This window comes from Pteropus medius, unplaced genomic scaffold (assembly GCF_902729225.1).
Source record: "Pteropus medius unplaced genomic scaffold, Ma_sr-lr_union100, whole genome shotgun sequence".
In the NCBI taxonomy this organism is placed as follows: Eukaryota; Metazoa; Chordata; class Mammalia; order Chiroptera; family Pteropodidae; genus Pteropus; species Pteropus medius.
The window spans coordinates 22,281,096-22,293,471 of NW_024340692.1; the positions used below are offsets into that span (position 1 = coordinate 22,281,096).

At 32.2% G+C, this 12,376-nt stretch overlaps 1 protein-coding gene and 1 pseudogene across 3 annotated transcripts in view; one reads left to right on the top strand and one right to left on the bottom strand.

Moving 5' to 3' along the window:
• VPS13A (vacuolar protein sorting 13 homolog A) overlaps positions 1-12,376 on the top strand; it is a 179,043-nt gene that overhangs the window by 19,010 nt on the left and 147,657 nt on the right. For all 3 annotated transcript variants that reach the window (XM_039845293.1, XM_039845225.1, XM_039845143.1), the window contains exons 6-9: positions 7,720-7,829; positions 8,518-8,577; positions 9,834-9,893; positions 10,097-10,177. In XM_039845293.1, the coding sequence (XP_039701227.1) occupies positions 7,720-7,829; positions 8,518-8,577; positions 9,834-9,893; positions 10,097-10,177 (311 nt within the window). The remainder of the gene's footprint in view (positions 1-7,719; positions 7,830-8,517; positions 8,578-9,833; positions 9,894-10,096; positions 10,178-12,376) is intronic.
• LOC120598967 (uncharacterized) lies at positions 11,324-11,442 on the bottom strand (annotated as a pseudogene).

Consider the following 12,376-nt stretch of genomic DNA (forward strand, 5'->3'; position numbering starts at 1 on the left):
CAATATTAAATTTTGCAGTCTATGGACATGGGATGTGTTTCCATTTATGTCTTTTCAAATTTCTTTTAGCAAGGTTTTGCGATTTTTATTGTATGTCATTTTTCCTCCTTGGTTATGTTATTTCCTAAGTATTTTATTCTTTTTGTTGCTGTTGTAAAGGGAATTGTTTTTATAATTTCCTTTTCGATTGTCCATTGTTTGAAAATAGATGTGCCACTGATGATTTTTTTTTTTTGGTGTGTCTAGGTGCAGTGACTTTCTTACCCTCACTGCTAGAATTTATTAGTTCTAGTTGTGGAATATACAGGTGTGTGTGTGTGTGTGTGTGTGTGTGTGTGTGTGTGTGTGTGTGTGTGTGTATATTTACACACATATATATATATACACATACGTACACATACATACGCATATATACATGTATATATATAAATATACATATATACTAAATATATATGTATATATATGTACATGTGGTCATGTCTGTGAACAGAGATAATTTTGTTTTTTCCTTTCCAATTTGGATGCCTTTTATTATTTTTCTTACTAATTACTCTAGCTAGAACTTCCAGTACTTTGTTGAGTAGAAGTGGCAAAAGTGGACATTCTTATCTTTTTCCTGATCTTAGAGGCAAAGCTTTCAGTCTTTCACAATTGAGTGTGATGTTTGCTCTGGGTTTTTTACATGTGACCTTGTTATATTAGGGTAGTTTCCTTCTATGTCTAGTTTGTTGAGTATTTTTATTGTGAAAGGGTATTGAAATGTATCAAATGCTTTTTCTTCACTATTTGAGGTGATCATGTGATTTTTTTCCACTTTCTTCTGTAAATGTGGTATATTAGATTGATTTTTACATATTGAGCCATCCTTCCATTCCAGGAATAAATTGTATTGAGTTATCATGTCATGGTGTGTAATCCTTCTAATGGGCTTTTAATTTTTGTTTGTTAATATATTATTGTGGATTTTCACATCGGTGCTCACTAGGGATGTTGTTCTGCAGTTTTTTCTTTTTGTGGTATCTTTATCTTGCTTTTGTATCAGATTAATGCTGACCTCATAGACAGTTTGGAAATATTCCCTTCTTTTCAGTTTTTTAAAAGAGTTTGAAGAGGATTGGTGTTCTCTTTTAAATGTTTGATAGAATTCACCAGTGAAGCCATCAGATCAGGGCTTCCTTTTGTTGAGAGATTTTTGATTACTGATTCGATCTCCCTACTAGTAATATGTCTATTCGGATTTTCTTTTTCTTTATGTTTTTGTCTTGGAAGTTTCTGTTTTTCTAGGAATTTGTTCATTTCATCTGGTTATTCAAATTTGTTAGAGTCTAGTTCTTCATAGTACTATCTTATAATTTTTATTTCTGTAGAATCAGTAGTAATGTTGCCATTCTCATTTGTGACTTCAGTCTTATCTCTTTTTTCTTAGTCCATCTAGCTATTTTTCAATTTTGTTGACCTTTTCAGAAAACCAGCTTTTGGTTTCATTGATTTTCTCTTCTGGTTTTCTATTTTTTATTTGGTTTATCTCTGCTGTAATCTTCATTTCATTTCTTCTGCTAGCGTTGAGTTTAGTTCTTCTTTTTCTAGTTGTTTAAATTGGAAAGGTTGTTTCAAGAGCTTTCTTATTTTTTGTTGCTATAAATTTCTCCCTTAATACTTTTGCTGTGTCTCATAAGTTTTGGTATGTTGTGTTTTTGTTTGTACTAATTTCTAAGTATTTTCCAATTTCCCTTATGATTTTTTCTTTGACCCATTGTTGGTTTCAGAGTATTTTGTTTAATTTCCACAAATTCATGAATTTTCTAGTTTTACTTTTGTTGATTTCTAACTTAATCTTATTGCGACCAGAAAAGATACTTTGCATGATATCAGTATATTAATTTAATTTGTGTCCTAACCTGTGGTATATCTTGGAAGATATCCCATGTGCACTTAAGAATGTGTTATCTTGTTATTGTTGGGCAGAGTATGCTGTATATGTGTATTACCTCCAGTCGACTTATGGTGTTAAGTCCTCTATTTCCTTATCTTCTGCCTGGTTGTTTTATCCACTATTGAGAGTGGGCTATTGGTGTCTCCAAGTATTATAGAGCTATTTTTCCCTTCAATTCTGTCATTTTTGCTTTACATATTTTTCTGGTTTGTCATTAGGTGCATAATTGTTTATAATTATTATATCTTATTGCTGTTTTGAACATTTTATTAATGTATAATGTCCTTTTTTGTTTCTTGTTACTTTCTTTGATTTATAGTTTATCTTTCCTGATTATACTATAACTACCCTTGATGTCTTTTGGTTACTATTTGCATGTAATGTCTTTTTCCATACTTTCACTTTCAATCTGTGTCTTTGGATCTAAAGTGAGCCTCTTACAGACAGCATGAAATTGGATCATGTGTTTTTATCTATGCCATCAATCTCTCTCTCTTGACTGGAGTGTTTAAATCAATTAGATTTCAAATAATTACCAATAGAAGAGACTTTCTTCTGTCATTTTGCTATTTGTTTTCCATATGTTTTATACCTTTTTTGTCCCTCATTTACTGCATTACTGTCTTTTTTTGTGTTAATTTTTACAGTGAAATGTTTAAATTCCTTTCTCATTTCCTTTTATGTATATTCTGGAGGGTGTTTTTTGGGGTGGGGTTTTATATTTAACATCCTAAAGTTATAACACTCTAATTTGAAGTTTTACAGCTTAACTTCAATAATATACAAAAACCCTGCTGCTTTGCATCTCTGCCCACACCTCTTTTGGGCGCTGATTTTATAGAATTACATCTTTATATATTGTGTTGCTAAAAACAAATTAATAATTTTTTAAAATACATTAGTCTTTTAAATTATATAGAAAACAACTTGGAGTTACAAACCATTGTTATAATAATAATAGCTCTTACAGTTGCCTAGGTATTATCTTTTGTTGGGATATTCATTTTTCATATGGCTTCTAGTTACTCGGTATTGTCTTCGTATTTCATCCTGTAGGACTCCCTTGATCATTTGTTGTTGGGCAGATCTAGAGGTAACGAACTGTCTCAGCTTTTGTTTTTATTGGAATGTCTTTATTTCACTCTTACTTTGAAGGACCGTTTTTCTGGTATAGAATTCTTGATTAAAAGTTATTTTTCTTTTATCACTGAATATTTTTACCCATTGTCTTTCGGCCTTCAATGTTTCTGATTGAAGAAACATTTCTGATTGAGAAATCTGCTCATAATCTTATTAAGGATCCCTTTTATGTGATGAGCTTCTCTTTCACTCCTTTCAATATTCTTTGTTTCTGGCTTTTGAACATTTGATTATAATGTGTATTTATGTGGGTCTCTCTTTGAGTTCTGCTTACTTAGAGTTCCTTAAAAGTTTGGATGTATATTATCATGTCTTTCTTCAAATTTGGGAAGTTTTCATCCATTATTTTTTCAAATATTCTCTCAAAATATTTCTCTTTTCTCCTCTTGGGATTTACACAGTGTGTATATTGGTCTTACTAATGATGTCCCTCAGGTCCCTTAGGCTCTTTTCACTTTTCTTCAATATTTTTTCTTCCTGTTCCTTGAACTTGATAATTGACACTGTTCTATCTTCAAATTTGTTGATTCTTCTGTCTGTCGAAATCTGCCTTTGAATCTCTCTGGTGAATTTTTTCTTTTTGTTATATTACTTTTTTGCTTCAGAATTTTTGTTTGGTTTCTTTTTAGGTTCTCTGTCTCTTTATAGATATGTATATTTTGTTCTTATATTGTGGTTTTCTTTTTAACTTTCTCCACATCTTTTAATTTTTGAGCATGTATATGATCATTGTTTTAAAGTCTGTCTAGTAGATCTGTCAACAGTTCTTTTTCTGGTATAATTTTTGTTAATTTATTTTTTTCCTTTGAATAGGTCATACTTTCCTGTTTCTTTGAATTCCTTGTGATTTTTTTTCATTGGAAACCAGACATATGAATGTTATAATGTGGTATTTGTGGAAATTAGATTCTCCCCCTTCCCCATGGTTTTTTGTTATTTATTTATTTTTTAAAATTTTTTTATTATCGTAAGCTGTCTCTACGCTGGGAGTCAGCCTGAGGTATAAATTTAATGTCTTCTTAGGGTTTTTCTGAGCCTCTGCCTTCCCCTGAACATGTGTGATCACATTCTAATTTTACCCAGATATGCAATTGCTTTTGAATGTCCTAGCTCTTAATGATTTGCTCCCAAGGCAAAAGAAGAGAAAAGTGAAGGGGGCCAAAAGAATAAAAAATAAAGGATGCCAGCCCTTTAAGTACCCTGGAAGTCACTTTAGCTGGATGGTGAGGGGCTTTCAACCATGGGATGACAACAACAATGGCCATTCTTCTCTTTGTTTGCAACTCTGTGATCTGAGACAGAAGTCAGCAGTTAGAGCACAGATCTTCAGATATTTGGAGGATAGGGTCTTTTCTGCCCACCTTGGCTTCTGTAAGTTGCATGCATACTGCTTCGGGTAATAAGGTCATAACTACCTTCCATGGGCATGGGGTGAGGAATGGATGGCTGTTATTGTGCTTAGAGCTGAAATTGATGTATATTAACTGTAGTTTACTTTCCAGGTCTTCCTCTGGAAGTTGCAAGCCTATAATAGAATCCAGAGTTCTAAAATATTTATTTTAGGCAGATTCTGCCTGTTCAATTGTTATCTAGATGGGAAGACAGATTCTTGATGTTCTTAGTTCTGCATTTTCCCCAGAATCCTACTCTTCTCCAATCCTTTTGTTCCTAAGTTTCTTAGGCTTATTCTTTTTAAAAATTATTTTTGTTTTTATCAAGATAATACATACACATAGCTTTATAAGTTAAATAGTATTATAAGACCCATAATTTTAAAAAATTTTGTCTTTTGGCTTAGTTACTCCCTATAGATCTGCTTACAAGTTTTTAAGTTTTAATTTCCAAATTTCTACATAAGATTATACCTCTATTGATTTATTATTTTTATGAGTCATACACATATAAGCTTCATTTTATGGGTAATGAAGATCAACCTCATTTTTCCATCTTCCCAGTATAGTTATATCATATTTTTGGTTAAATAAATATTTGTTGTGTATATTATCATGGCTTTATAGAAATGTTTATCACTAAGCCAAATAGTATACTCTGAGTACATATATTTTCTGGTACAACGTTATTATTTGCTTGGCAATAGTAGGTGGATCTGGGTATGATTGTTTATTGCATAGAACTTTACTTATTATATCTGTTTTTCATATAGTGGATTTCCCTGTCCCTGCACGTATGTGGTTGTATGTGTGCTGGAGCCTGTCAGGTTCATTTTCTCCTTGCTTCTCACCAGAGTGGGAAAAGAATAGTTGCTTAGCTTTGTTGGCGGGGAGTGGGAGAGTACCTAGAAATCTCTAATTGCTCATTATACAGACTTTAAACCAATACATGTATTATCACCCTCTCCCTCCACCATGTTCTCTCTTTGCTATTCATGTTTTCTGAGGATTCTAGTTTGTGGATCTTTCCAAGACTCTTTTTTGACTCATTTTGTGTTTTGTTGGCATCTCCATCTGTGAGCATTTAGGAATGAATTTCTTCCTCTTTGCTAAGTCGGCCAAGGCCATCTGTTTTCCAGCTTCTAAATTTTTGAAGCTATCTCTTCTATATTCTTTCTCTTACACTCTTTCTTTTGGCCTTGGGGGTTTATCTATTTTGTCCCTCTATGCTTTTTGCATTAATGGGGTTTAACAGAGGAATAGAGAGATAGATGCAGTCCACCATGTTTAATCAAATGTCTCTCTCATTTATACTTAGGTCTAAAATATAAATGTGAAACCATGCTTAAACTTCATTGGTGATACCTTATTATGATAAGGCAGAAGTTTAAACTCTTCAGCAAGATATGTAAAAGTTCTCATGATTTGAATCCTGTTTACCTCTCCAGCCTCATTTCTGGCCCTTTTATATCTCTTCTGTTTTTTACTTTAGCTGTACTGACAACCTATTTGTAGTTTACTGAATGTACCAACTTCCCTGTGATTATTTCTCACTTCGTACTTTATCCAGTATACATTTGAGAATGATCAGCATTAAGACAATATTTCAGACTAAAAGGTGGGTGATATTCCCTGCAGCAGCAGTATGGAATGAGAAGAGAAACAGCCCTAGGACTGAGCCAGCCCTAAAGAAATCCAATATTTAATGATCGTATAGAGGAAAATAACAGAAAAGATTCTCAAGAGGTAGCAGTCAAATAGAAGGAAATTTGGAGATTATGATTTTATGAGAAAAGAGTGTTTTAGGAAAAAAGGAATGTATTGGATCCTTCTTAGATATCAAGTAAATTCAGGATTAGGGAATACTCATTTTCTTTATAACATGGAGGTCATTGGTCACCTTAGAAATAGCCATTTTTATTAAGTGCTGATTGTAGAAAAGGTGCTTCAGAATTCTTCCAAAGTTGGAGACAATGCTGTCTGCTAAGGGTAAAGAGAGCAGTGGAAGGGTTGTTGGAGCTTTGAGGAGAATCAGAAAAGTTTGAAATAGTTGCTCTGGAGAGTGTGAACAAGTTGACTAGAGAAATTCAGTAAGGTTGCTGGTTGGTGGAAGTTGGTGATGACTAATTTACAGTAATTCCAATCTGTCCTGTTATGATTTTTCTTTTCCATTACCCACCTGGCAAGACATAGGCATGTTTATACAAAAAGTAGATAGTTGGTTTTATTCAGGGTTGGAGCTTTATTGACAGAGGAAAATGAAAAAAAGAGCAAAGAGTTTAAAATGTTGGTGAAGTAATATGTAATCTGAGCTGGATAAGAAAATCAAGAGGAAACTAATGGATAGAAAAGATTTAACATTTAATTGAATGAGTGAACAAATTTATGGAGCAAAGGATAATATTAGTGGTGTGATTCAAAGATTAAATACTTCTGTCTTCAAAGAGCTTATATGCTACCTATTCTAAAGTCCTTTTATATTCAAATATATTCACTTACCTCTTGCATTTGATGTATATATGATATCTTCAACTTTATTTACTGTCTCCTGTGAATTAGGGAGTAGTAAGTAGGTCATTAGAGGAAAAGATAGATAATATGTATTATGCAGGTAGAACAGAACAAGAAAGAGAAAAGTAGATATCTTTCACTGACATTTTCTGGTGGTGGAAGGGATAGTAACTAGTGATTATCAAAGGTGTATTAAAAGAGAAATCAGAAACCTCAATTCTTTATTCTTTCTGTTTTTAGAAAAAGAAACAAATGATTAACTTCCTTCATCCTTGCTTGAAAGGAGAAAGGGAAAGGATCTTATACTTTCCTATTTTGTATTAATCATATTCAACTGTTTTACATCTAACCACAGACAACTTATGATGGTATCACCGATTTTAAGGGAGTTTCCTTCTTTGCTATTCTCTCTGGCTTTTCTTATTTAATCCGATTACAATTCTTACCTAATAATCTTCATTGCTTTCCATATTTTTATGTACTCAGGTATAGTTAACAGAGAAATTATAAAAATACCAAACAAATGCTACAAGGTTGACTTTAGTTTCACTGAACAAGAAACTCATTTTTTGAAAACTACATTTAGTTGCCTTTGAAAGTCTTTTGGTGTGAAAGATTTTGGAAAACAAATGTACAAATATAGATTTATTTTCTTTAACAAAGTAACATGTATGTTACTCAATATGTAGATATTTATAGATTATATTTTTCATTCAAGTTAAAAAGGAATATTTGCAATTGTAGAAAAACATCGGGTGGAAAAACAGGACACTTTTACAGAAAAATTAATTACTCAGATCATAAAAAATCTTCAAGTGAAAATTTCCAACATCCATGTTCGTTTTGAAGATGATGTAAGTATTTTAATAGATAGTACTTGTTTTTATATACATGTATATACTTATTTCACTGTTTATTGCCACCTGATCTGTAGTAGTCAACCTATTAAATGCTGGAAATTAGAGAGATACAGAGCTGAAAATGAAATGATCTTTCTTTTCTATAATTATAGTAATTTGGAGTCCTTCCTTTGATTACACTTTCCTAAAATGTTCAAACATCAGATAATGAAGGAAAATGTCTGTCTTATAATCACTTTGATGGGTGGAAGTTATAAATTTAGCTGTTTATGTATTTTTAAAATACTTTCTACTATATCTCTTGGAGAGAGCACTGGTCTAAATAATCAGTAGAGCTAAATTGATCAATAGACTCAATTAACTAATTGCTTTCAAACAGATTGCATATTCTCTCTAAAACATAATAACTTCTCATAGTACTATTGTGAGAGTCAATCATTTTAAACTTTTTTTTTGTAAACTGAAAAACATGCAGATATTGTGCAACCTAGTACATTGATACTTAATATTTTAATTGGTATTGTATTAGGAAAAATATAAGAATAAAAATTGTTCTGGAAAATACTAAAATGTTTTTGAATGTTTGAAATTGCATACTTCCCAGAAAGTGAACTTTTTCTATAATGTGAATTTCATCTAATTATTAAAAATCTGAGTAAAATTTACTGTTTTTCCTCTTTAGATCACAAATCGAGGAAACCCACTGTCATTTGGTATTTCCCTTCAAAATCTCAGCATGCAGGTACTTTGTTTAAAAAGAAATTTAACCATATTGTGCAGTATAGTACATCAAACTTCTAATTATTATTTATGTCTGTGTCAGAATACGTGTCTATATAGAAAGTGTACAGACTGAATTGGAATTGAGAATAGGTAGTTTCACATTTCATAAAATGGTTGATAATCGGATTCAGTTTAAAATATGAGGGCTTTTTATTTGTTTATTATGATATTTGATACTTTTTTCACTTAAAATAATCCATTTCTGAGTTTTAAATGAGTAAGTACAAAATAAAAGTAATTACTGTTCATTGAAATTTTGTCTATGACTCCTTTTTTAAAACATGGATCCATTACAAGCAAAATAAAAATAAAGCCAAATGATAAGTTATTCAGTAAAGTTGGGTGGAGTAAACTCAAATGCTGCTGTTTGGTAGAAAAATAAGAATGGAGAGTTAGCCATTAGGTTTGGCATTGTGAAGGTCTTCAGTAACTGTGACAGCAGTGGTCTTGACTATCACCTTTGGAGGTCCTGGAAACATGTCCCCCAGTCCATACCGATTTAACCAGGAACTCAGGTTGGGGCCCAGCAAGCCATGTTTTAAAAAGCCGTCTATGTGACCCCATTGCATGCTAAAGTTTGAGAACCACTGTTCTAATCAATTTAGTTCTTTGCAAAAAAATAAAAAACACCTTTTAAAAGTAAGTTTCACTCTCAGTGGCTTTTCATTGCTTTTAGAGTAAAGTGTACAGTTTTATTTTAAAATAGTTTATAATGCTTTTGTAATCTGGCCCCAGGTTAACATATCTGGTTTTACTTCTTTGTTTTGCATTATGTTTTCTGGCCATACTGGGCTACTTCAGTTGCCCAAACCCATCGTATATTGCTGTATCTTCCTAGTCTGAATCATATTCCCTACTGACCTTAGAATCAATCATTTCTATTAATATATCATATATTAGGTTAGACATCGCTTTCTCCATCACACCTCTCTGAGTTTGAAGCTCCTACCTACCATGTTCTCCCAGAGTGCTGGATCTTTAACCTCTTTAGTGGCATTTCTCTGTTTGTAATTGGTTACATACTTGTTTGCTTTTTCAACCAACAGTGAGCTCCTTGGAAGCAGAGACTTTCTTGTGGTCAGTTAATATTCTTTCAATGTTATATTTTTAAGGACTTTTTTCATGGGAAATTGGTCTAGGACATGATAGATATGATTTATTACTCTGCCATTTCACATGTAAATGAAAGTTTTACTGCTTTTTTTTCCTTCTCAGACAACTGATCAAAACTGGATTCCATGTTTACATGACGAAACTGATAAACTATTTCGTAAGGTAAAATAAACAAATATTTTGTCAACCCATAGACTTGATAAAAGAGACTTTTAGAAAGGCAAGTGGTAATGTATAATATGGAATTATGTGAATTGTGTCTACTGTCTTAACTCTATGACTCAATTATTCGAAATTTCTGAAAATAGCATGTTAAAGATCCTTTAGAGAAAATAAGATATATAATAAACTTTATTTATTTCCAGTTAATCCGATTGGATAACCTTTTTGCCTATTGGAATGTGAAGTCTCAGCTGTTTTACCTTAATAATTATGATGACTCATTGGTAAGTAAATTTTTTTATATGTGTATGTATGCATTTATTGCTATCATATTTCACATAAAGTTTTATTCATTGCCAGTTATCTAATTCAGTGGTCTTTTTTTATGTAAAATCTATTAGTAGAATTTACAGAAATGATGAAGATATATGTGCCTTTACACAAACATGTATAAACACACACACCCCTTTTTATGATTGATATACATTATATTAGATTCAGGTGTGCAGTTTAATGATTTGTATATACTGTATTTATTGCAAAATTTTCACAATTATTCTGGTTAGCATCTGTCATCAGTCATAGTTACAAGATTTTTTCCTGAGATGAGAACTTTTAATTAAGATTTATTCCCATAGCAAATTTCAAATATGTAATACAGTATTAGTAACTGTAGTCACTAAACTATATGTGAAATACCCATGACTAGTTTATTTTCTAAGTAGAAGATTGTACATTCTGACTCCCATTACCCATTTTGCCACCACCAACCCCATGCCTCTAGCAACCACCAATTTCTTCTCTGTATTTATGAGCTTATTTTTTTTAATTTTTAGATTAGAAATATAAGTGAGAATAAACAATATTTGTCTTTTTCTGTGACTTGTTTCACTCAGATTCTATCCATATTGTCTTAAATGGCAAGATTTCCTTCCTTTTTATGGCTGAATGATAATTTCAATGCATTTATGCCACACTTTTATATCCATTCATCTGTTGATGGACATTTAAGTTCTTTCTATATCTTGGCTATTGTAAGTAATGCTGCAGTGAACATGGGGGCGCGCATATCTTTTTGAGTTAATGTTTTTGTTGTCTTTGGATAAATAACTAGATGTAGAATTGCTGTTTATATGGTAGTTCTATTTTTAATTTTTTGAGGAACCTTCATATTGCCTTCCATGTTGGTGGTACCAAGTTTACATTCCCACAACAGTGTACAAGGCTTCCCTTTTCTTTGTATCCTCTCTACCACTTGTTATTTCTTATCTTTTTGAAAATAGTTATTCTAACACATATTAGGTGATTTCTAATTGTGGTTTTGATTTGCATTTCCCCGATTATTAGTGATTTTGAGCATTTTTTTCATATACCCTGTTGGCCATCTGTATGTCTTCTTCGGGAAAATGTTTTTTGTTTTTGTTTTTTTAAGGCTACAGCACCCGGTCTTCTTAGGTGGTCTCCCATCCAAGTACTAACCAGGCCCGACCCTGCTTAACCTCTGAGATCAGATGGGATCAGGCGTGTTCAGGGTGACATGGTTATAGGGGAAAATGTTTGTTTAGATCTTCTGTCCACTTTTTAATCAGATTTTTTTTGCTATTGATTTGTATGAGGTTGTGTGTGTGTGTGTGTGTGTGTGTGTGTGTGTGTGTGTGTGTGTGTGTGTGAATTTTGGATATTAACCTCTTTTCAGATATTGTGAATAGCAAATATTTTCTCCCATTCACTAGGTTGCCTTTTCATTTTGTTGATGGCTTTTTTGCTATGCGGAAACTTTTTAGTTTGATGTGGTCTCACTTTTTTGCTTTTGTTGGCTTTGCTTTTGGTGTAAGATCCAAAAGTACATCACCAAGACCAATGTCACAGAGCTTAACACGTATGTTTTCTTCTAGGAGTTTGATGGTTTCAGTTCTTACGTTCAAATCTTTAATTTTTTTTTTGAGTTAATTTTTGTTTATGGTATAAGATAGTGGTTCAGTTTTATTCTTTTGTATATATTGGTCCAGTTTTCCCAAACCATTTATTGAAGAGATTGTCCTTTCTCCATTGTATATTCTTGGCTCCTTTGTCATAAAATTGATTGACTATATGTGCATGGGCTTATTTCTGGGTTCTCTATTATGTTCTACTGATCTATGTGTCTGTTTTTATTTTAGTACCATAGTGTTTTGATTACTATAGTCTTATAATAGAGTTTGAAATTAGGTATTGTGATCCCTCTAGCTTTGTTCTTCTTTCTCAAGATTGCTTTGGCTATTTAAGGTCTTTTGTGATTTCATACAAATTTTAGGATGATTTGTTATTGTTCTGTGAAAAACGCCATTGGAAATTTGTTGGGGAATACAGTGAATTTGTAGATTGCTTTTGGTAGTGTGGATATTTAATTCTCTCAATCCATGAATATTGAATATCTTTCCACTTCTTTGTGTCTTCAGTTTCTTTCATCAGTGTTTTATAGTTTTAAGCGTACAGGTCTTTTA